This window comes from Chroicocephalus ridibundus, chromosome 14 (genome assembly GCF_963924245.1).
Source record: "Chroicocephalus ridibundus chromosome 14, bChrRid1.1, whole genome shotgun sequence".
NCBI classification, from domain to species: Eukaryota; Metazoa; Chordata; class Aves; order Charadriiformes; family Laridae; genus Chroicocephalus; species Chroicocephalus ridibundus.
In genome coordinates this window covers 2,135,230-2,160,566 of record NC_086297.1, presented here as the reverse complement: position 1 = coordinate 2,160,566, position 25,337 = coordinate 2,135,230, and the positions used below count along the sequence as shown (strand labels likewise).

Here is a 25,337-nt window from a genome sequence, read left to right as displayed (position 1 = left end):
TATTTAAATGTTAGGGGTGGGTTTTTTTCCGCTAGGCAGAGCAAAGGGAAGCAGATCCAGCTCTTCCGCATTCCCAAGCCCAGCCTCTGTCCCAGTTGGTTGCTTCTCCCTTCCACCATCCATTCCTTGCCCTTGCTGCGGCGAGGGATGCTGCGGTGGGCGACGGAGGGCAGGCGTGCTCCACAGCCACGCTCAGCCTGGGGATGAAATCAAACCCTTTAGAAGCACAGACTTAGTCAAGAGAAGTTTATTTTAGTGTGTACAATACGTTTTCTAATCAGAAGAGCTGTTCCTATCCAGGAGGCAGCGCTTCACGGCTCTTCCCACCCCGGGGCTGGTGGCACTGAAGCAGTTTGCAAACACAACCTTTGCCATCCAGAGACAAGCGAGAGTCGCCATTCGCTCCTCTCCGCCTTCAGCGCTGTGTTGTAATATTTCTGTTGACTTCAGCCTCTCTTGCTGCACTGAGGAACATAATGGAGTTTGCCAGAGAAAGGATTTTTGTGCGGTTTGTTGTTGGGCTCATTTTTCCTCTCTTGGCCAAGACTCAAGAATTTTCTCAGTAACTTTTCAGAGGATCTGCTCCAGCAACTCAACAACAATATGCTCTGTTTGCTTGTTATAACATAAATAAATCTGAAGATCCGCCAAGGAGGGGGAGGAAGCCAGGGAAAAAGTGAAGTGATGGCGTGAGGAATGCCTTTTGGCAGAAGTGCCTGAGGGAAAAAACGGGCGCGTGGACAAAGGAGCACTGAGAGCTGCTGGGACCCCCGGCAAGTCCAGCCCGGGGAGGCTCAGCATCTCCCCTTCCGCAGGCAGGCTGCAAAGGACAAGCTCTGGATTCCTTTCAAACCTTCCCGTTAAGGTAAGGCTTAAACTTGCTTCTTAAAACGAATGAAAATTATTATCTAAAAGGTATGAAAACATCCAGTAATTGATAACGCCGTTAATAATACTGGGTGAGAATGTGCATAGGTGAGACACTTTCTAATAGTCCGAGTTAAGCTTGCGATTAAGTTTAATGACTATTTAAAGGCAATAGAGTCTTTTTAACCTTACTTTGATGTGAAATAACACACAAATGGAGCTCAGTTTACGGCAGAGGTGTATTTCCAGTGTTTCTTGGTGCTAAAAGGATGAGGTAGGTTCAGCTCAGCTTGGTATTTCAAGTAATCCAGCAGCAGAATTCGCTCCCCACGTGCAGAGTAAGCTAAAGATGGAATTTAAGAAGTCTTCTGTCCATCTTAACGCTCTTAAAAATCCCCCCTTGAAATACTGAAGGGGCAACGAGATCAGTTCTGCCGAGTTTCCCCCAAACCCCGCAGCAGCGGGGCTGGGGGCCGGGCAGCGCTGAGGGGTGACGGGGACAGGGGACAGGTGGGACACCCGCAATGGTACCGGGTGTGCCGGCTCTCCTCCCTCCCGGGATTCCCTGGGTGTGAAGGGGAAACTCCAGCGGTGCGTCGGCTTGTCGAGATCACTCCGTGTGACTATTAAAGTGAAGGACCAACCTGAAACCTGCTCTAGCTGGGACCCAAATCCCGTTTCCGTGGTGGAAACGCGCACGGGTGACACACGCTGGCTTGCACCTTGAGTCTGCCGGGTGAAAAAGTGACCAAGCAATCGCAAGCGTAGCTTCACAGTCTCCTCAAGGAATTCTAGAGATCATTAGCACGGGCTAAATTCAAACTTCTGTGCGCCGGGATTTAGTGAGATCATCTGTAAGAGAAAAATCTATTCGGAGAGCGTTGGCAAAAATAGCAGATTTCTGCCACTGAGCCAATGTCCCGGCCCCATCCTCCCGCCGTGCCGTGCCAGCACACGTGTTTGCAGCGTGTTCCAGGGGAAGACCGTTTGTTGGAGCTGTTTTTCCAGCATTTCGGTGCCTGCCGCCTCGTTACAGCAGAGACGTGCCTCTCCTGTGGACTGAACATAAATATTTGGAAGAAGATAGACTCTGTCTTGCCTGTCCGCACCGTGAGGCATCATTCCCCGAAGGGGACACGACAATGTAAATCCTCCTCCTGCATGACAGGAAGGTTTGAAAGCATTAGGTCTATAAATACTCTGATATTTCTACCCGAGGCTTCACTTAGGGAAGATCAAGATCTTGCCTGAAGACATGTTTTAGCTGCCTTATGTGACAGCAAAGCAGCTTGGCTCTCTGAGTGCAGCTCTTTTGCATGTGGATGCTTAGTCCTTTTGCTCATTGGAGTTGTTAATTATTATTTTACTGGTGTTAGTATGTCCATACCTCATCTGCAAAGGTTACTCTGACAGTTCGCTTTATGCCCACTTCTTTAAGTTTCCACCACCAGCATTATTCCAGGTAACAAATCCTTGTTTTGCTTCAACCACATCATTTTAAGGATGCTGCCACGTCTTTTGGAGTAACGCACCAACGCACACTCCTGGCTGTTTCTCTCTCGTTTCCCATGACTATCCCCGACAGTGACAGCTCTCCAAAGGCACTTACAAGAATTTGTTCTCTCGTAGCTCTGTTGCCTTCCATCAACACTGCTTTCCGTGTGAGCTCAGCTCACTCCCCAGCCAGGAGCTGCTCAGCACGTCTTGGTGTGAAGCCTATAGCGCGTTAAAATTACATGCAAGATTTTGGTGATTTTAATGGGCCACGTTGTTGTCGTTATTTCTTGGATATTAAGGCCACCCCAGCCAATCAGGTCGCGTAGTCTGCTCTTCCCTTTTTTATTTCATAAGTAACTCCTCCCAGCCTTAACAGCTACAGCACAGAAGCGTGAAATTCTGGTTATAATCAGTGTCATACCGCCGAGCCGCAAAGATTGGGAGGATGTTGAGGACAACGAGGTCTCTTGGTCCCTCGCTGCTAGAAGCGGTGCTGCAGGGCTGGCTTGTGCTCAGCGCAGGAGGTCCGAGTCCCTTCAGCTCTCCCTTTTGCCATAAAAAGGGAAATAAAGTGTTACTCTGCACATGCGCAAGGACTGCAAATAAAAGCAGTCACTGCTGTTCTACCTTTTGCTGTCTTTGAAAGTAATTTAAAAGAAAAATGTTTGTAGGTTCAAAGATGAAGACACTTCAGAGAAATATGAGTGTATTCCAGCAAACAAAAATTCTCTTGTGGAAAAATGTACTGATCAAGTGGAGGATGAAGATGCAAAGCTTTCAGGTAAGCTCCAAAAAAAAAAGAAAAAAGTGAGTAGCTAACCATTGAGACCAGTCAATCCCTGCCTGCCCCGGTACCCCAGTTTCATTTTGTAACGTTAAAAGTTAAAGTACATCTCATAGAATCATAGAATACCAGGTTGGAAGGGACCTCATGGATCATCTGGTCCAACCTTTCTTGGCACAAGCACGGTCTAGACAAGACAGCCCAGCACCATCCAGCTGAATCCTAAAAGTGCCCAATGACGGGGAATCCACCTCTTCCCCGGGGAGATTATTCCAGTGGCTGATTGTTCTCATTGTGAGAGTTTTTCCTCTTGTGCCCAATCGGAATCTCCCCAGGAGGAACTTGTACCCGTTACCTTGTGTCTCTTCCATGTGACTCCTCGTAAAAAGGGAGTCTCTCCTTGTTCTTCGCAGCCACCCTTAAAATACTGGAAGGTGGTGATAAGGTCTCCCCTGAGCCGTCTTTTTTCAAGGCTGAACAAGCCCAGTTCTCTCAGCCTTTCTTCCTATGGCAGGCTTAGTCGACATCTAAGAAACCGGTGTGTCTGAGTGCCTCTGGTTGATACTTTAATCCTGCCAAGAATAAGCTCCTATACTGTTATACTGTTAAATTCTTTTCTCCGCTCTCCCCCTTACCTAGGAGTGGGTGCTGTCTCTGCTCTTTCTACCACTGGTGTTCATGGTGTGCGTGTTCATGGTAAACATGCGCTACCCCGAAGTGCCCTACAGCTCCCTCGGGCAACTCGATGATCCTGCCTACAATGCCACTGGGGTCACCGTCGCTTTTACACCTGTCACCGTGACCACAAAGCAAATAATGAACAAAGTGGCCTTGAACTCTCTAATGACAGGTGTGTTTTGCCTTTAGAGTATTTAGCTTTGTCATTACTTAATCTATTATACATTGTGTTCTCCACTATTATACATAGCTGTTCTCCAGTATCTTTGGTCAGTAGAAAAAGTCCACCCCAAATCCTCCATTCTCACAAATATTTCTTCTCTGATATTTCAGTGACCAGTGGCTGTGTGTGCTTCTGAGCTGTAAAGCTCTGCCTTTGTAGAGTAATACTAGTAGGACACACTGGCTCATTCTTTTGAGGTTCACTTATTCCCATCTAGTAAAGTATGAAGTATTCAAAGGTGCTACCCTGCCTAGTGAGGAGAACTGGAAAGGAGGAGTTAAAATGCTAAAAAAGCAGAATATACACCCCAAGACCCGTGCGCACATTTCCAGACCTAAAGAAACTCATTGCAATGTTTTTCTTACAAACTACAGGTGTAAAACTGGAGGCAGTGGACAATGAGAGAGCCCTGGAGAAAGCCTGGATTTCGAATAATGAAATTATAGGGGTTGTGTTTAAGGACAACTTCTCCTATCACCTCAGGTTTGCTGCTGGGAAAGTGGCTATTCCAAACGACAACTTGGGATACATAGGTAATGGAAAATGAGGATTTATGAGTGGGCGATTGCCTGGCATGGATGGGCATTGCTTTGCTGGAATAATATATATATGTTAAATGATTTAATAAATTGTTGTTTGTTTGTTTGTTTTTCTGTCAGTGGACCCCTGTCCATTGGAAGAGTTTCCCATAGCGCATATATGTGTGCTTATCATCAGCTTTTGTAGTGAAAACCCAATTATGTTTCACTGTTCTCACCTGGGGTGCCCTCAACCTTTCATCCTTGCAGATAACTGTTACAATTTCTCATCGCATTACTGTGACAGCCCAACCTATTGGTACAAAGGCTTCCTGTCCCTGCAGTCCAGCATCGATGCTGCTATTATAGAGGTAAATCAAATTTACGAACTCGTGTGGGTATCCTTTTACTTTAAACTTGGTCCAGGAATGAAAAACTGTTCAGTGACAATAGCAAGAGATTAATCAGAAAATTCTGCAGAAAAAACCAAATATCTTAAAATACTCAGCTCTCTGAGTATTATTGGCAGGGACAGTGAGAACTTGAATGCAACCAGCAACTCCTGCAGAAAATGACTGCTTTCAATTTCATTTTGAAGATATGTCCTTACTTTTATTTCTCTACAAAATGGCAATTTCTCTTAAATTAAGGCTGGGAACCTTTAAGAGCAGGAACAGTGTAATGTCACTGTTTAATTTAGAGTATTTCTCAGATTCCAAGGAAAAGGCCGTTCTTGCAGGAGGCTGGGGCGGTTTGAATATCTGCTGGATGACTTGCTTTCGAGTTAGGCACGTCTGTCATTTCTTGGCCTTCCTTTCCAAATTCTTCCTCAAAAATATAGCAGGGTAGGGGTCATCCCACCTGGCTGTGCGCCTCCAGCTGGGCAGGCTGCTTTCATACCTGGGGAGAGAAACAGGCCCTTGGGGACAAGGAACTGCTGGAGAGGGGACAGCAAAGGGCTACAAAGATACTGAGGGGACTGGAACATCTCTCTTATGAAGAAAGGCTGAGGGATTTGGGTCTCTTCAGTCTGGAAAAAAGACGGCTGAGGGGGGACCTTATCAACACTTATAAATACTGAAAGGGGGGGTGTCAGGAGGATGGGGCCAGGCTCTTCTCAGTGGTGCCCGGCGACAGGACAAGGGGTAACGGGCACAAACTTGACCATGGGAAGTTCCACCTAAACATGAGGAGGAACTTGTTTGCTGTGAGGGTGGCAGAGCCCTGGCACAGGCTGCCCAGAGAGGTGGTGGAGTCTCTGGAGACATTCCAAACCCGCCTGGAGGCGTTCCTGTGCCACCTGCTTTGGGTGACCCTGCTCTGGCAGGGGGTTGGACGAGATGATCTCCAGAGGGCCCTGCCAACCCTATGATTCTATGACTTTTGTGTCTGGATCCTTGTCTCTGAGTGTGCTGAAGGATTTATCTCCCTCAATAGACAAGGCGGGGAGCCTAGCTGAGATGCAGGCACACAAATGAGTCAGATGAGCCCTTCCCATAGGGCTTTATCGCATTACTTGATGATGTCTTCTATAAAGCTGCACTAAAAAGTAAATCTAGGGATGGTGAATCAGAAGGTTCCTTATATAAATACATCTCACTGCAGAAAATATCTAAATACTGAGATGTTGACCTTGAATTCCTTTAGGTGGTGACAAATCATTCTGTTTGGGAAGAAATGAAATCAATTGCTGGTGTTCGTATGAAGTCCCGGAGTGTCATCTCCTTGATTACACTAGAGTACAGTTATTTCATGATTACTATCGTGATGTGTTTCTCTCCGTTCATGTATTCCTTATCGATGAATGTTGTGAGAGAAAAGAAGAAGCTCAAAGTATTGATGAAGACGATGGGGCTGCAGGATATTGCATTTTGGTAAGTTCTTCTTTAACTAAAGTATCCATTTGCCAAAAATCAGTATACTCTCTGGTATATGCGCAATGAGTTAATAAGTTAAATGAGTTCATAAGTTTTCTCCAGTAGTCTAAGAAGAAACCAGAAGGGTTGAGCATGGCAGCAGCATATTCTTCTTCCCTGGGTATTTCCTCCTGAGGTGGGTCTTACTATCTGTTCTTCATAGAGTATGAATGAGTCAATGTTATACATACATAATATTTTAATCTTAAATGTTTCTGCCATGCAGATGAAGCTGTAACAACAGTTCTTAATGAACAAAAGTGTAATGCCACCCTTCCGTCTTCAGGCTCTCCTGGAGTCTGCTGTATGCCGTTTACGTGATGGTCCTCTCCTGCCTGCTGACGGCTCTCATGGTGCAGGATGCTTTCTACCTCAGCAGCTTCCCTGCGGTCTTACTGCTTTTTTTCCTGTATGGCCTAGCATGTGTAAGTCGGGTTTTAAAACCAAATTTTCTCACCACATGATTTATTATTATGTCGATGAGCCTAAACATTGCTCCAGAGCCTTTTTCACAGCGCTCAGGACTCTCTCCTTTGCACGGCCATACTAATTGAAATAGCTGAGTGGATTCTCTGACTCAGCAGCAGGGATTTGAATTACAGCCTGAAAAAACGATGGGCAGTAGATTGCCTATCAAAGAGCCGATTTGAAACTCAGATCAACCCACTAAGAAGGACTTTAGTGTACTTTACTACACAGACCCAGCTCACCAGATATCTGTTTGCCTGGCAAATGGAAGTGCTACTGTTAAGGATATTTATTTCCTTCAGTGATTGAAGGAAATTTCTGTTCTTGCAGATCCACCTGGTTTTCATGCTCTGCTCCCTCTTGAGGACCTCCAAACTTGCCGGCTCCATGGGGATCCTCATCACATTTCTCTTTGGATGCCTGAGCCTCGCGGTGCTGATAGAAAATCTTCCAGAACCATTGAAGTTGTTTCTTGGTCTCTTCTGTCCTTTTGCATTTAATGTTGGCATTGCAGAGGTATGGGGCATCATGTCTGCAGCTGAACCTTCCCAGTAGCTTGCTGTCCTGAGCTGTCTCAGGGAGCCCCAGGCAACCCATCGCCGCACACAACAGCACCATCATAAGCCAGGGCTGGACCCCAGGCAGATGGAATTTGACTCAGGGACATCAGGTCATCCCTCTCTTGCTGCAGCACCTCTTCCTGGCAACAGAAACTGTGCAAATACAATTCGAGTTTTCTGCTGTGGCCATCCCTCCTCCATCCCCACTTTGGATAATTCCGTGCAGTTTCCCACTTTCCCATCAATCACACCTCCATAGCTCTGAGCGATGCTTTCTAGCTCCAGTTATTTAATATTTGATTTCCTGACGTATAAAAAATCTGCCTGGGAGAGGAGATTTCTGCACAAGCAGAAAAAGAAACTTGAATCTACTGCTGATTTACCATACGGTTAAATCAATCGCTATATCATCTTTGTCATGACTTTGTCATGTCAAGGGTGCAAATACCATATTTCTTGAATGATTTTCTATAAAAATCTGATCTTTTCTGCTTCTGGATTGTTCTGGAAAATTCTGAATGAAAACGTAAGATCTCTGTGTGGAGTAAATTTATTTCCCTTCCTAACTCAAAAGAAAGGAAAAAATAATTGGTCAGTACGGCAGAAGACTTCTGGGTTAACACAGTCAATTGCATCCGTGGTGTGATGGCATGTGTCTAGTTTTCCAGCCTGAAAATTCTTCTTCTTTGTCCTTTATTTCAGGTTTTCCATTTAGAAAAATATGGAATGGGTTTCTCTTTTTCTAACCTTATGGAGGAATCATACTTTTTATTTTCAACTTACATTATGCTGGTCTTTGACTCAGTCTTCTACATGCTCTTAGCTATGTATTTCGACAAAGTTCTGCCAGGTAGGTATGATTTATGCTTATGATGATACTTTCTTCTTTTATACTTTCGCTTTATACTGACTGAGTGTTATAGCTCCTCAAGAAAATTATGGGCTGCTCCATTCTCTGAGTTAACCGAAATAGGCTTTGGACTAAAAAAATATATTACACCCCTGAGTGACTTTTCTACTCTGGGCACACACTGGAAATTCCCAAATCAAAGACAACAAAGTATTTAGTATTTTTTCTTTTTAATTATACTACTGTTGGACTGTTTCTGAGAAAATAATGTAATAATGTGTGCAACAATATTTTAATTCTTTAAGTAAAATATAGATATTTTGATGAATATGAATATATATTCATTAGATATAGCCCTGAAGCCAACCTTCTTGTCTCATCCACCCCAGCTCCAAACCTCTTTTGTGGACAAAGTACCACTTTCGGGGCAGTCAAGTACTTATTAGAACCTCTTAAATGTTTACTTTAGGATGATGTCTTGGTTGTGGCTTTGGTTAATGACAGGTCGTCTTCTTTGCTTTCCTGTCAGGCAAATACGGCATCCCAGATCCCCCTTTTTTCTGCCTGAAGCCCTTGTACTGGGTGCGGAGCAGGAGAGGCTCCACCAGGGAGATGCCCAGAACTGCAGTGAGCCCTGAGGAGCTCCTTGGTGATGATGTAGAGCTGGTGCCCCAAGAATTCATGGGGAAGGAGGTCATCAGGTTAAGAGAGAAAGAATTGCTAATCATGCTTTTTGAGTTGGGTAGCTTGGGTTTAATGCTCCCGCAGGCAACCGCTTCTGCTATCAGCTTTGATTTGGCTTAACCAGGCAGTTTTTGTGTTCATGAGGCTTTTGCAAAACACTGTGTTTCCCAAAGAAAAAGTAGAGATAAGACAAAGATGAGACAAATAGATAATTCAGGCTGGTCACTAATGGTGAAATTCAGATAAATTCAGATTTAAATAAAACCAGGATTTTTTTGCTGTGGACTTGGTTAAGTGTCTATTAGGGACAACAAGGAGAACGCGGAGGGCAGCCCGTTGTAAACCAGACGCCTGTTGCAATGGCCCTGACCTTGTCTTTGCAAGGCTTGGTGCCGGTGTTGTGTGCCAGGTAGTGACGTTCACACCTGTGTACAGAGCGTGCCAAACCCTACCGAGTCTCAGGGTCGCTTCCCTGTACCTCTAACTTCTCTTGCCACTCCTGTCATCCTAAATTAAGACCAATAAGACTGAAAATGGACATCAGGGAAACGTATTTACAGGAATCTTGAAATAATAGCCTCCTTACCTTCCTTTTAGACTCAACAACGTTAAAAAGACATACAAAAAGAAAGACAAGAAGACAGAAGCTTTAAGAGGTATGGAAGCTGTGATGTTGATTCCGGTTATGCGAACATTTCAGTCAGTCAAAGAAATAAAACAACACTTGTATTGCTTGAAAATTTATGTAAAATATTAGTCGATGCAACTGATCAATATTTTGTTCAGTTTTTACTGATTTTCTATTTTTAGTAAGGCTAAAGAGAAGAAAGATTTTTTTTTCTATTATTGTATTTCTGCCTTTTCTGCTAAATACAGAGCAGCATCTTATGCCTTTACTTCAAGGTTGCCAGAACGTCACCCCAATTTGCTTAATGCACTTCTGACTAATTATTACTACTTAGTTCTTGTACTTCTTGACTTGTCTCACCCTTGACAACGAGTGGAGGCAAGTGAAACCTTGTTTCTTCCCAAACCTGATGTTGTTTTCATTCTAGGTTTGTCTTTAAATATTTATGAGGGTCAGATCACTGCTTTACTCGGCCACAGTGGGGCTGGAAAGACAACGCTGTTAAACGTGCTCGGTGGACTGACCTTGCCTTCTGAAGGTAGGATGGCAAATGGGAGGTTGGGGTGAGATTGATTCAAAAGCTGTAAAGACCAGTTCGTTCCGCTTCATCACGTTTATTCCTGTAAACAGGCTCTGCAACCATCTACAACTACAAGCTCTCTGAAGTAGGGGACAGGGAAAAGATTAGAGAGATGATTGGCATTTGCCCACAGTTCAACATACAGTTTGAAGTCTTAACGGTGAAAGAAAATTTGAAAACTTTTGCAGAAATCAAGGGCATCAAGTCCAATGAGGTAGAGCGAGAGGTAAGTGCGTGATCCCCTGTATCGTGTCACCGTGCAGCATCGTGAGGCTGTAGGCAACCCCCACCTTTCAGTAAAGGCTCCTTTTGCACTTGGAGGCTCCAAGGGTCTACCTGGCTGTGTCTTCTGAAAACTGAAGCTGTTGTCTAGCTTCCACCGGGTTAGTAGGCAAGCTTGTGGGCTTGGTGCAACCACAGCGATTCCTCTGCTCAACCCAAGGAGAGGAGGGGATGTAGCAGCCCCTGCAGTGGCTGCTCCTGCCAGTGGTGGGTCGGTGTGGGCAGGAGCTAGACATGCTCTTAGAAACTATGCCTTTAGTCCCAGCCAGATCCCCTTCATGGCTAACAAAGGATGGAAGAACAACTGGTGCTGGGAACAGACATCCTTGTGCTGTTCTAGGTGCAAAACATTTTGGAACTGCTGGATCTCAGTGGCGTTCAAGACACTCAAGCTGAGAAACTGAGTGGCGGGCAAAAACGGAAGTTATCCATTGGAATAGCCATGCTTGGAAACCCCCAGGTAAAGCAGCAGGCCGCGCTCTGCAATATAGGGAATATTCAGGTCCAACATAAATAAAACCTTACGCATGCACTTGGCCACAAGTTGGCCCATGATTTCAGACCTCTTTAAAGCGCTCATAATTATTAAAAGTAATAAATTTAACAACCTCATTTTGTCAATTTCATAACTCATCTTGCTAGTCTTGTTTTAAAGCAGATAGAGAGTTCGCTGACCTCTGCACAGCTCCCAGAAGAGTTGTCCGTCACAAAAGGAGGCCTGGCTCTCTTGCCTTCAGGACCTGTGACTTTCAGGAGAACATAAATCCCAGAAGATGTGCAATTACTCCAGCAACAAATAATGTCTGATTTCATCCTTTCTGCAGGTTTTGTTCCTGGATGAGCCAACGGCTGGGCTGGATCCTCTTTCCAGGCACCAGGTGTGGAGCCTCCTCAAGGAGCACAGAGCCGGCCGGGTGATCCTCTTCAGCACGCAGCTAATGGACGAGGCGGACATCCTGGCAGGTAAGCACGGGGTCAGCCTGCAGCGCCCCTGCGGAACAGCCCTGGAGCAGAACGTCCATGTGAGGTTCCTTCGCAAAAGAGGCTTTGAACTGCTGCTGCTGCTCTACGGTATAAATTCCCTCGGCTTTTTCTTTCTTTCTTCAGACCGCAAGGCTTTTATGTCGCACGGGAGGCTGAAGTGTGTCGGTTCTTCTCTCTTCTTGAAGAAAAAATGGGGGATTGGCTATCATTTAAGGTATCTACTTCTGTCCCAGAAACGAGTATCTGGGAAACATGCATGTACAAGGAGCCACCAGAATGACTGTAAGGGGAGAACTGTAGAGCAGATGTCGTCAAAACAAGACAATTAACTGAAGTGATATTCAGTTAAATTAACTGAAGTGGCACTTTACTCCAGAGTAAGGAATGAATGAAGTATGCTGGAGTTTTTATGCGTCTTAGCAAATACAATGGTGGTTGTTATTTGTTTGGGGTTTTTTGCCTTTTTTTTTTTTTTTCCTTCCAAACTAAGCATGTGGTTTTTTTTCAACTGAACAGGATCCATGTCAGTGAGTCTTGTGACTTAGAGAACGTGACAGCTCTGGTTAAACAGTACATCCCCAATGTCATATTCTCAGGACACAGTCAATATGAGCTGAGATATAAACTACCGTTGGAAAACGTGAATAAATTCCCAGGTAATGTGTGTTAAAATAATTGAGAATTGTCCATAGAGAAAAAAAAAATCACAAATGTGGGCAAAGAGAAACGAAGAGGGAGATTTTCTACCGGACTCCTATCAGGACTTCAGAATTGTTGTATTTTGATTTTTCCCCAAAAAAAATTTTAGCATCCATACATTTAAGATCAAAATGTACAACAAATGTTTTGATATTGTTTGTAAAGAAAATCCTAGCAGGCTAAACTGGGGTATGTGTGTTACCAACAGTTTTATTTTTCTTTCTGTTAAAAAAGAATTTAATGACAAGAGAAAGCTCCGTAGAACCGGTACCGCTCCACACCTGCAACGCACCAGGCAGAGCTTCATGCACCCGTGACCACCACATTCAGTCTGACCGTCCCATAGCCCTGGTCCCTCAGAGGATGCATAGTCTGAAATGCGGGTGCTAAATAGAAAAACATCTCCAATGAGCTGCGGATCTGGCAGTCTTGTGTTCCTCTAGGCCCTTTACATCCCGGCAGCTGGCTGCTCTAGCATTTTCCCTGTGACTGGAGATGCTCCAGTCGGGTTGACTCAGCTGAACCACGCTCTGGTCTGGAGATAGGTGCTTATGTTTGAAAGCTTGAAGGCACTTGTATTTTCTCTGCCCTGCAGATCTGTTCAGTGGCCTCGACAGCTGCTCCAACCAGGGAATTATCAATTATGGAGTTAGCATGACAACCCTGGAGGATGTCTTCCTGAGGCTGGAGGAAGAAGCCACAGTTGATCAAGAAGGTACAGTCGTGGCTGCAAATATACAATCTGTAGCCAAAGAGAACGGCTACTGTGCAATAACCTCTGGGCATGCCTCCAACGGCTGGTTACGAGGTGGCTCTTAATTTTTCACACGTCACAATGTACAAGCTAGTCTCAGACCTAAATGTGCATGTGGAAAACCCTCTGCAGATGAGCATGTCCTTGGGGAGGAGTGGGCAGAAGCAAGACCGCGGTGCCCTGACGAGACAGAGCCGGGCTCCCTGCTGCTCTCCGACACCGGGAAGGCGGCGGTTGGTGGCTTGGCTCTCTGGAGGCAGCAGGTCTCTGCCATGGCATGGGTGCACCTCTTAAAGCTTAAGAGTTCGGTGAAGAACCTGCGGTCAATGTAAGTAATTCTCTCTTGCAGATCTGGAACGGGACACAGTCACAGCAGGGTGGGGGGACAATTTCACACCCCTGTTTCGATGAGCGTTTGGATTAATTGGTATCAGGTCTTGGCAACCTGCACTCAGAGGAGGGGAAGCTTCTTCCTTTCCAGTGCCAGTGATGCAAAATCTCCCTTTTGTGCGTTTTCATTTCTATACTGAGTGATTTCTGCAAGGGCAACCCATTTTCTTCCTGAAGAAAAGAATCATATAGAAACACTTTTATTTCAGATGGAGGAGTAAGTTTTAAAATAAGCTAGCGTGTGCAGAGAGAGGAGGGAAAAATACTACTTTCAGACTTCCTCTTTATTTTTTTTTAAACTTCTCTCAGGTTGCCAGGGTCCGAATTCATTTGGCCTTCAATCCGGCATGCTGGCATTGCCTGGTGAGGCCCAAGAAACAGAAGGGAGATGCAGATTTATGAAAAACTTATGTCTTAAGGAAGTCTGAAAGGCATTTTGTGGGCCCCAAAAGTTGAGCACTCCACATATGAGGTCCTCTCCCTGCTAAATGTTGAGGGGCTTTGTGAAAGATCAAGGTTTGAGACTTCTGAAAATAAAACCGCCAAAAATTTTTAATGGGAAAAGCATTGGGTAACCTGAATATAGTATTCCATTCCCAATACGCAAATGCGTTCTGCTGAATATATATTTTCAGAGTGTTTATCTGTCTCTTTCTTAATGTAGTTTGCTGCTCTATGTGGTTTTTCTGCTTCCTCTGGTTTTGCAACTGTCCCTGGTTGCTGCCTGGCAGAGTGTGAGTCTCTGGGAGCTCTCGTCTGCGCGTTACTTCTCGCCCCTGGGGAAGAGGGCTCACTCGGAGACAACCAACCTCCTGGTCCACAACTCCACGGGTGAGGGGAAGGAGCCTTTCCTCAGCCTTTCCTGTTCTGGGGCTTCTTGCTGTTGCAAAGGAAAATAAGCGGAAAGAGCAGATGGTTGTAGGATGGAGGGGATCCAAGGGATGATGAAGGTTTTAGTGGCAGAAAAGCATGGAAATTGTTATTTTTAAGAGGTTATGAATGAAGCCTACTTTGGCTTCAGCAGCTGGTGAGATCTGACACAATGGTGTGAAAAGGGATATCGTAGCAGATTGGATTAAAAGGGATCCAGCTCTTTCCCTGCCCCAAATCCAGATCTCTATCCAAACAATTTCTGCATTTTCAGAGTGTGGGATCCTCAAACCAGGCACCATACTCCAGAAAGGGCTCAGTAATGCTGAGTCAAACTGACAGTCTGCTTCCACAGTTTTATCTTCAACATTCCTATGAGTGGATGCTATTTTATGTTATTTTGCCAGAGTACGATACTGTTGGCTTCACCAGACCGTCAGTAAGTAAAATACATTTCGTAGCAACTGAGCAAAGGCAGAACAAAAAATGACAATGCAAAATTCAGTCAATGAGACTGAAATCCATTAACTTCACAGAAATGAATGTGCAATGATCCATCACATATGTGCTGTCTGATGTCCGCGGTTATTAGACTTTCTCTGTTTTTGTTTTGTGGTCATGGATTTTTTGTTAAAAAAAACCAAACCATCAGAGACTGTCTTGTTGTTCACTATTATGATTCCTCTGCTTTTGGCTTTCACACCAGGCGCAGGCATTGAAGACTTTATCCACACGCTCGAGAGCCAAGATCTCACAGTGGAAATAACAAGCGAGGAAAATATCACAGAGGAGCTAAAACACAATGGGGCTATAAAAGTGTCTCGCAAAGGCCAGGTGAGGATATTTTTTCTCTTCCTCCTATTTATTCCCAATAATTGAATAATTAAGCAAAATACCGCCATCAGCTCTACCCGTGGGATGGTCCTATTGAGTAAGGCCCACAGGTACAAAGATTTGGAACAGTTTTAACCCATAAACTACTTGCTGGAGGAGACCTTATCTCCCTCATCCTCCACCTCAAACTTTTCATTTTTGTAGCACAGCTATACAGACTTCCAGTACCTAGTAATTTCAATTTTTAGCAAACCAAGCATACGCAAAATGAATTATTTCAGGGCTGGATTCTCCTGGCATGCTCTTTTTCTACTACTTCCCTGCAGATGAGAAAACCCAAGAGTTTTCATCTTGTTTTTTTGCTCTTTGAAGAGCTACAGGTTTACCGTGTTATGCCACTTGGAGGCCGTCAACTGCTTCCCAGTGCTTGTGAACGTCATCAGCAACGCTCTGCTGAGAGCCCTCAATTCCACTGTGCACATTCGGATCTGGAATCACCCATTTTTCTCTGTAAGTGTCAGAACCTGGCAATCAGGTGTCAGAAAATAGTTCTTAAATCTGCTTTAGGTCTCAGTAAGTCATCAGATTCTAATGGGAAGCCATGTGGGGTTATCTGTACCTGTAGACCCACCTTCCTCCATGATGGCTCTGGAACCATCATGTTCGACTTCAGAAAAAGTGAAGCTAATTTTTCCCTTCTGGGTCTTGAGGGCTGCTGAAAGGAGAGTGTGGCTGGGAGGGTTTGAGAGGTTCCATATTCTCTACATCACGTTATTCAAGCTGTGGCCCACCAATTGACAGGAGAGGTAGCTCACCACAAGCCTGGGGTGGAGGAGTGGGACCTGCACCATCCTCCTCTCCTCACCAATGGCAAGCACTTTGCAGGGCTGTGGTTTGGGGAAAACCTTCCTCCTGCCAATATTTGGTTTCAAATCCCACTTTGTGTTCATACTGCCCTGTACTTCATGAGAAATGCAGTAAGATGACTTGTGGCATCTAGCCATTACATCACGGGTGTTTTCTACAAATGCTTTGTTCTTCTGTTTTCAGATAGATAATCCACGATTCTGGGATTATTTTGTTTCTTTTTACCTCATTTATATGCTGTTGTTATTCCCTGGTTTTCCTCCTCACTTTGCAATGGGCTACATGCAGGATTACAAGGTAAATTCCTTGAAATGGAGCAGATTTGGGGTGGGCAGAAGGGATTACAACTGTGTTGCCACAAGGATGTTTGAATATGATGGGCAGCTTGAGGGGTTTTTCTCTGTATTGCCAAGAGCAGCTTTGCAGCCAGTGCAAAATACTAAAAAGGCAAAAAGAGGTGGAATGGTAACAGCTTTTTGTTAGCTTTTTATTTCATGGAGCCATTCCCATGGGTGCAGTTGGCCAACCAGGCACCGACAATAGACTGTCCTTCGCATTGTGCCTTCCCAGGTGAGAGCTCGTGCCCAGCTGCGGATCTCGGGGCTCTTTCCCTCGGCGTACTGGTGTGGCCAGGCACTGGTGGACATCCCGCTGTGCTGGCTCCTTCTCTTCTCCATGTTTGGGCTTCCATTTGCCATGAGCAACAAGATTTCCAGGAGCATCGACAGCCTCTTCTTGCTGGTACGTCCCGGTCGGGTGATTGCTGGTTCACTAGGGAGGGATTGGGGTAATGTTTTGAGCACGTGTAGAAGTAGCAATAAATCTTGCCTTAATATACTCCTTTACACTTGGAAGTAAAATTGTGGTAATTTCTGAACGCCCTGATCTTAATGTATGACCATTTAAACTGAACTATGTTACTATATATAGGTTTTTGGTTGTTTAGATCACTCCATTTTCTCTAATGAAAGCCCTTTTTTTCTGTAGATCATGGGTACTTTTGGCTATGGAATTTCTATCATTCTCTTCATCTACTTGATCTCCTTCATCTTTCGCAAAGGATGGAACTGTGATTTTTGGTCTTTTATCCTGATAGTGGTAAGCATATGGCTAGATAATGTGCTGTAGGGTTTACAAAAATGTATTTTGAGGTCTTAAGGATGAACTAGAGGTCAAAACACCAATTATAGATGTAGAACATAAATAAGGGCATGTGGTTTTTAGCAGTCAATTCTATATTAAATTCGTGTCACCATGTTCTGTTCCCACAATCCTGCTGCGGCACAGGGAAATACTTGGATCCACCCTGAGCTGGTGCATGAATGGGGGCAAAAAATTACTTATCACTCTGTTCAACCCTTCACATCCAAGAGATGTAAGGTGTTGACAGGAGGCATCAGGTTAGACACAGATAGCCTGAGCCTGACCTGGAAGGAGATGGCTTATTTGGAATGAACTGGGATGGGAAAGAACAGGGATGGGATCTCGTGCTTCGTTCTTCTGCCTAAAGCAGCCCTGTGTCTGGGAAAAAGTTTCCCTGGGTGACCCAAACCGGCAGCCTACCATCAAGCAGAAATGGCAGAGGATCCCCTGAACCCTCACCATTTCTCTTCTTTATCCTTCTTGTCAATTTTTAGAAATTCAACAGGGAACTGAAAAGGCAGACCCACACAATTTTTAAGATCAGTGAGGAGCACAACCCTTCCCATCAGCTAAGATACCCTCTTGTTTTATTTTTAGGTGTGCTTTGTTTCTTTTATCATCAGCAGAGTCATGGATTTCTTAACTGATATTAGAATCACCCTCTACGTTGTGTCTCTCTTGATTCCCGTGTACCCACTGATGGGTGTCATAATCCACTGCCAGCAGGTAAGTGGTGATGCTGGGCAAGAAGAGGCATCCCACCATAAATCACCACTATGTGTCCTTGTGAGCAAAGTCTGGTAGTAATCGCGTGCTGTGTTCTGGGAAGGTTCATTACTTTCCTCTTACGGGTGGGATTTTACAAGTGGACAGATTGCATCGTTAGATGACTGTTTCAGATCAGATCTAATTTTTCCAGCTGTTCATTATGGTTAGAGGCTACTTCTCGTGCAGTTGAGCCGTGACTGTAGATTAGGTAAACCCTCTTAATTCTTTCCATGCAGAGTCAAGCCACTCGGCTTGAAGAATTATACAAGAAGATTTGAACTTACACATCCGACTTTTCAGGGAAATTGAGTGAGAATTAGGAATACTCACACGGCACTTTACTCCATGTCAGCTGAGGGTGGTCTTGGAAAGTCAACTAAGAATTTAACAAAACCTTCCAGCTACATGCAAGACCACTTATGAGCCATAAATTACTTAGGAGTGAAGTACAAATAGAAGAGACTTCTCTGTCCTGTCCCACTCACCTCCACCTCTTCTCTCCCGGGACCCCAAAGGAGAAGAGACCAGATGTTTTCCTGTGGTAGGCCATTATCCCCAAAAGAAGAGTCTGATACATGTACTGAGGGCCGTGACATTTTCTGGTACAGGACTGGGATCCCCAAAGTCAAACATCTGTATTGGTTCATCTCTATGGTGAATATTTTGGGTAAATCAGAAGCTTTTGTACATTTTCAAAGTATTTGTTGTTTGCTTCAAATTCCAAAATTATCCAGAATTATACTAAAGAATTACAGGTCTTCGTTGTGTATTTTTTTTTTTATTCTTACAGATTTTTATAGAAGACATGGAGATATTTGAAGTGACTCCAAAGAATGATGTACTAATAGCTGTCTTTGCAGTAAGAAAGCATTTAAGATTACTTTTATTTAGGAACGTGTGCCTCCTAAACCCCCTCCTCAGTTCTGAGGAAGCGGGCAGGAACCCTAAGCTCGTTTCATGCAGAAGGAGGCCGTTGGTGGATCTGGATGACAGATTATCCCACTGTGCAAAAATAACCTCACTCCTTTGAAATGGGGAAGGGAAAAGGAAATAAGCACAGATCACTTAATGCTGCCCTGTTATTTTATGAATTGTGGTTTTCTACGATCATCGGTATTTTCTGCAGTACTGGTAAATGACAGTAGAGTTCACAGTCTTCAGGATTACCCTGAGTTTAGATGTTAATGGACTCTGTTTTCACATACTGTGTTTTTCCCCTACGTATTTTGTAACACTGCCACCATCTTCTCAGCTGCAGACGTAGTAGGACGGAAGGCAAGGCTGTTAATGCAGTGACCTCTTTTTTTCAGCCCTATATCCATTCTGTGGGTTTCATTTTTCTTCTTCGATATTTGGAGATAAAATATGGAAGAGCAGTTCTGAGAAAGGACCCAATATTTAGGTTCGTATAAACACACATCCACATACAAGATCAAAACTCCTACCACACTGCTTTTCCTTGAAGGCAACGTTTTGATCAGATATCATTGCCTTTCTAAATATTTTTTTAACACCGATGATTTTTTATAACCAAAATACCCCCTTAAATACTCCAATGCGGTGATAACATAAAACAGCTCTCAAGCTTGTTAGTGCCTCCACACAGTGGAGAACCACCAGCGTGGTTCTTTGAACAACATAGAAAGATAACAAATGTAAAAAAAAATAATAATAATAAATAATAAAACCCCACAAGAAACATTGAACCAGAAGGACATTCACTCTTGGTCTGTCCAAAATGCATTGGTGGAGAACAAGGATAAAGAACAAAATGCTAAGAGGAATCTGGTGGGTTTGTAGGATTTGCCCAAGGAGAGAAAGCAGCCACCAGCAACCTGAAGAGCTTGAAGAGGAAGATGAAGATGTTAAAACTGAGAGAACAGCAGTGAGAAATGCCATAGCCGCTCCGGCTCACAAGGAGGTACGACTAAGTGTTGTCCTTTTCGTTTTACTTTATACCAGTAAGAAGCCCACTGGTAGAAAAACCAACCAGCAAGTATCCATGAGTGCAGGTCAGTGCTCTGGCTGTGCTATCCTCACCAGGAAAATCAAACTCCCAAATGTACAGCGGGGGTCCCATCAGGACAGGTAAGAAAGCTGTTAAGAGGAACGTGGACAATAAAGTGTCTTGTTGCACTTCACATTCTCAATGAACAAATTCAAAAGACCTTTAGAAGGTTTTCTGCCTTTTTTTAATGGAAAAATATTACTGAAGGATTGTTATCCAATATAATAGACTAATCTTTCTTCTTCCTCCTCGTTTTCAGAAATCAGTCATTATTGTCAGCAATCTGTGCAAAGAATATAAAATAAAGCAAGCTGGTTCCATTTTTAAGAAGAAGAAGAAAATGGCCACCAAAAATGTTTCCTTCTGTGTTAAAAAAGGTGAGAACTAGAACTGTTCTTCTGGACCTGTTTTGGGCCCCCGATCATACCCAGAGAGTTAATTCCCTGCAGGTTCTCAGTTATCCAAGCAAGGACATAAAGGTCAAATCTATTTGCTCTGTGGTTACGGCATGTGCGGTCTGTGGCTGATGTGTTACTGAATATCATGACGTGGATGCATCCTATTATTGACCTTCGACTCTCCGTTATCCAGAACAACGTAGCCCCCTCTCTCCAGGATCCACGTCAGCAGTGGCTTCCGAGAGACCTGGGAGCAGCACTCAGACTCCCGGCATCAGTTAGAGTTGAAACATTATGGGCTCTCAGAGCATATATTTATACTGTTTACTTTTATACGATCTTTGATATCAGCATGCTCTCTTTTATATTTTTTTTCTTTTATGGGACTGTGCCTGATCTATTTGTTGAATGGGGAGTATTACTAAGAAATTGTATGTATTGATTCCAGGAGAAGTATTAGGGCTTCTGGGGCCCAACGGAGCTGGTAAAAGCACAGCTATCAAAATGATTACTGGAGAGACGGCACTGACTGCTGGGCAGGTAGGAGGCATCTGGAGAAAAGGGATAGGTCCGTGATAAAAGCACAAGTGCAAACCTTGCACCTAGGCTGAGCTATAATTTTTTTTTCGAAGCGTTGTTAGGGATCAAGGTTATAATTGAATGCATTATGCTAATAAATACTGTATTAATAAAAAACATTTTGAGCTCCTTCTAACTTTGACAAGCAGCTGTATCTACCCTAATCGGCCATGTTTATATTTAGAAACCATGTAAATGAGGGTTGCAAAGTCAATCCCTTGCTCTTTGGGTTTCCTCCCCTAAATCCCAATGAAGCCCATAGTCTTCCTCTGCACCATACCCTTGTCTCCGGGCAAGGCTGTGTGAGAGCAAGACCATCAGCCTGGTTGTGCAGGTGCTGATGAAGAGGGGAGACGGAGCAACCTCCCACCTCGAGGACCACGCGCCCGCCTTCCTGGGGTACTGCCCGCAGGAGAACCCGCTCTGGCCAGACCTCACCGTGCAGGAGCATCTGCGGGTCTACGCGGCCGTGAAAGGGGTGTGCAAGGAGGATACGGCTGCTGCTGTCAACCGGTACGGATGGATGGAGGGCGTTTCCAGGGGCTGGTCAACGTTTTATCCACCAATTCCTAGGGTATGGTGAGGGGACCAGAAAGTCAAAATTCACTGTGAGCCAGAGGCAACCTTGAAAGAAACTCAGGAAATGGAGCTGCAAAAGTGATTTTGTGCTAAATGCCATGATTAAGTGAGTGGGTTAAGACAATCTCCAATTTGCCTGAGTGCATTTAGTGGGGATGAATTTACCACTAATGTCCTTTTAAGTATGTTATCTTTAGGAAGCATTTCTAAAATCTCTGATGTTATAGTTTGGCACTACAAGAAAGGGTGCTTAAGTACTGCCTGCTCAGCTGACACTGGCAAGGTGGAATGGATTTATAATGCTCTTGACACTAATGATGGGGTTAGAAAAGAGCTTGTGGCTTATTCAGTACACTTTGCTTCAAATATTCACTTACTTTTTAATAACACAATGAATGTTTAATGAAAACAAGCAGGAGTCAAGAGCAAGGGGAAGAAAGTTCCTTTTTCTTATTGTTTTGGGTATTCTTAAGGAGAATATTGAGTTTGGAATAACAAAAATGTTCTTTTTTTTCATTTGTTTCCTTTCCCGACAGAGTAGTGAATGCTCTGCAGCTTCAAGACTATTTAAAAAAAAAGACGAGAAAATTATCTGCGGGGATAACCAGAAAGGTGTGTTTTGTTTTACCGATAATGAGCAATGCAACGTTCATAGCACAAATCAAAAATCCCCTCCATGACCAGAGGGACCTACCTGTGCTCTGAGCTACCCAGGAGAGCATCGTGTTGTCTCCCACGGTGGGGTGTGGGGTGATGGATATTAGCCTTTTCCAAAACTACATTTCCCATAAATCAGAACCCTGATTCCTATAAACAAAGCCCAGAGACTGTAAAAGATGTGACTCAAAGCCCTTTCCCTCTGGTAGCTGTGTTTCGCAGTGTGCATGCTGGGCAACCCCGCCATCCTGCTCCTGGATGAGCCGTCAACTGGCATGGACCACAACGGGCAGCGCCGGGTCTGGTGAGTAGGACCTCAGGCGCTGTGCCACCACCATGGTAAAGGGGTTGGAAGCCAAGAGTAGATGCCTAAGGTGAGGTAAAGAATGTTTTACCCCACCTGCGGTTAGTGCTGCTCGTCACGTGCCAATGGTTTTATTGGAAACTCCGTTTTCCTGGTTCTCTCTAGCTAAAGTATGAGCAAAGGGAGAAAAACCATTCTGCCTTCATCCTTGTTGCAAACTTTAGGACAGTCTATATGGGATTTGGAAGAATTCATAAAGGGACCTGAGTCAAAAATATTTCTTTGTCATTATTTCAAAGTATTACCATGCGCACGTCACTCCAAAGTTGCTGTATGTAAAGTTTTTATTCTTGTTTTAGAGGAGAGGCATTTAGAGGGACAAAGATAAGAAAATGTCTGATATTCCTAGGGAGTGTTAGCTTTCTTTTACCTCCTTCTGATCATCAGGAAAATGATTCGTGCCTCCCTGAAAACAGAGGAGACAGGAGCCATCCTGACGACGCACTACATGGAGGAGGCAGAGGCGGTGTGCGACCGTGTGGCCATCATGGTGTCTGGGCAGCTACGGTGGGCAGCAGCATGTGGCTGAGCTGGGAAAACGGCCCATGCAGTGACAGGGGCTTCTCCTACAGCCTCAACTGTAGGAGGGGTTTGGGTCTCTTCAGTCTCGAAAAAAGACAACTGAGGGGGGGACCTTATCAACACTTATAAATACTGAAAGGGTGGGTGTCAGGAGGATGGGGCCAGGCTCTTCTCAGTGGTGCTCGGCAACAGGACAAGAGGTAACGGGCACAAACTTGACCATGGGAAGTTCCACTTAAACATAAGAAAGAACTTCTTTACCATCAGGGTGTCAGAGCCCTGGCACAGGCTGCCCAGAGAGGTGGTGGAGTCTCCGTCTCTGGAGACATTCCAAACCCGCCTGGAGGCGTTCCTGTGCCACCTGCTCTGGGTGACCCTGCTCTAGCAGGGGGTTGGATGAGATGATCTCCAGAGGTCCTTTCCAACCCCTGCCAGTCTGTGATTCTGTGGGCTTTATGAAATGCTCCCCGTGATTTCACCAGCACTAGAATTTGGGAAGGAGAAGATGGTGGGGTACCAACGGTTTCACACTGATGTCTCTTTTTCTTTCCTCCCTCCCCTGCAGGTGCCTTGGCTCCATTCAGTACCTGAAGAACAAGTTTGGCAAAGGCTATCTACTGGAAATTAAGGTCAAGGATCCAGAGCGCACTGATGATCTCCATGCTGAGATTTTGAGGATTTTCCCTAGTGCAGCCCGTCAGGAGAGGTAACTATAAAATATGGGATGAACGGCGCTTTCAACACCACCTCATCCCTAAAAATGTGCCCAGTGTGATGTACCAGACACGGGATCTCAGCTGGAGAGGGATGAACAGCTCGGAGTTCCTGTACGAGGATCTGCTTTGATAATGTCACCACATCCAGCCCTGCTGGGATCCCAGCAGCAGAATATCCATACATCCAGCTCATAGTATAACATGAAGTTTTGATCCCAGAACCTCAATACAGACCAAGAATCACCTTTTCTTCTTTTTCTACAAGGTTCCCCTCTTTGCTAGTCTACAAGGTCCCAATGGAAGATGCACTGCCCCTGTCTCAGTCTTTCTCCAAGCTAGAGGAAGGTAAGAGTGAAACAAGATGACTTTTTGAAAAGGTGGAACACAGACTGCTAATTTTTTACTCTCTTTCCATTTCTCCACAGCCAAACGAAACTTCAGCTTTGAGGAGTACAGCTTCTCTCTGAATACTTTGGCTCAGGCAGGTGATTTCAAGGCTAGACATGCTGTAAAGGCATGAGAAGGAACGAAAGCTGCAGCAAGACTTGGACCAGTGTGGTGGCAGAAGGCTGCTCCACCAAAAAACTGGCTGGGGGTGGTGGGCAAGGGGTCCTCTACTGGGAAAGTGGTGGAATATGGTGGGTTTCTTTTTTCACTGCTGGGATTTAGCAAGGTGGGAACAAGCCTAAGCGAAGTGTCGCTGCCTGACTCCACTCATCCGCCCCAGGACACAGAAAGCCCAAGGGATGGATGCCCTTGGGAGGTGCCCATGCCCAGCCTCTATGGTTGTTCCTGAAGCAGCAGATTATTGCTGCTTGTACAAGGCTGGTGGCAAAGACGAGGAATGTCTATGTCCATCCATTGGTGGGTAAAACCTACTCTATGATATGCCTATGGGCAGCCGGTGCCTCTCAGGTCGTACCAGCACCTGTGTATGTGCTCCCCACATAAAGCTACTTCACATACATACCTCTCATAGGGGTTGCAGAGCTGTACCTCCTGTAAAGGAGCATCCCAGTGTCTAGTGAAAGTCAGAGAAATAATCTTTGATAAGAGTTTTATCATCTTCCCCATTTCAGGTGTTTTTGGAACTCTCCCGAGAACAGGAAAAGGACAATTTTGATCTGAGTTTGGATGGGACTTTTGAATGGAAACAGCTTCAGCTGGAGGACTGTTAAAGATCCAAAGATGCTCATTTACTCATTACTCAGCATTAAGCTAACTGATGTGATACTGCACGTATTTACTACCATTATCAGTGTACCACGAAGAGGAGGAACAGGCTCTGCCTTTCCAGTGAGCATCGGCTGAGGGCTTCTCTCCAGTGCAGAAGACATTTCACCTGGACCCTGCAGGTGTCTACTCTAAGTCCTACACCCCAGGTTGCATTTCCAATGGCTGGTTGATGACATAGTGCCTGCAGTGTCAAGCAGAGCAGCGCGCAGCAGAGGGACAGAGAGGTTTGCAGAAAGAAGGGTCGTAACCCGTCTCTGGGGATCAAGGCTCTGCTTTGCTCGGTGGATCTGGGTGCATCAGGGAATCTGGACACACTGCCAACCTTCTGGGCTCCTCTGCCACCAATGCGTGGGACTATTTGCCGACGATTTGTTTAAATAGATCTTACTGAAATTTGCATTCTATTTTTATACCCTTCTAATAAATGTCTCTAT

At 44.8% G+C, this 25,337-nt stretch overlaps 1 protein-coding gene across 4 annotated transcripts; it reads left to right on the top strand.

Annotated features, from left to right (window-relative positions):
* Positions 1 to 170: 170 nt before the first annotated feature.
* On the top strand, positions 171 to 25,337 carry LOC134523218 (ATP-binding cassette sub-family A member 10-like). Of its 4 annotated transcripts, none has more exons than XM_063351884.1 (39): positions 171 to 865; positions 3,036 to 3,145; positions 3,788 to 3,998; positions 4,424 to 4,582; positions 4,838 to 4,938; positions 6,215 to 6,441; positions 6,770 to 6,908; positions 7,282 to 7,467; positions 8,214 to 8,361; positions 8,891 to 9,062; positions 9,643 to 9,701; positions 10,101 to 10,211; positions 10,304 to 10,479; positions 10,876 to 10,995; positions 11,360 to 11,498; positions 11,643 to 11,733; positions 12,036 to 12,175; positions 12,814 to 12,933; positions 13,105 to 13,300; positions 14,027 to 14,193; positions 14,939 to 15,066; positions 15,439 to 15,576; positions 16,117 to 16,230; positions 16,504 to 16,674; positions 16,921 to 17,031; positions 17,674 to 17,802; positions 18,635 to 18,703; positions 19,155 to 19,246; positions 19,645 to 19,765; positions 20,112 to 20,229; positions 20,699 to 20,790; positions 21,164 to 21,342; positions 21,945 to 22,020; positions 22,275 to 22,369; positions 22,817 to 22,936; positions 23,517 to 23,657; positions 23,933 to 24,012; positions 24,093 to 24,148; positions 24,747 to 25,337. In XM_063351884.1, exons 2-39 carry the CDS (start codon positions 3,044 to 3,046, stop codon positions 24,843 to 24,845), a joined length of 4,893 nt encoding a protein of 1,630 aa, XP_063207954.1. In that variant the 5' UTR covers positions 171 to 865; positions 3,036 to 3,043; the 3' UTR covers positions 24,846 to 25,337. The 4 variants fall into 4 exon arrangements, with proteins under 4 accessions (XP_063207954.1, XP_063207955.1, XP_063207956.1 ...); XM_063351885.1 differs by having other exon boundaries at positions 24,093 to 24,152; XM_063351886.1 differs by lacking the exon at positions 7,282 to 7,467.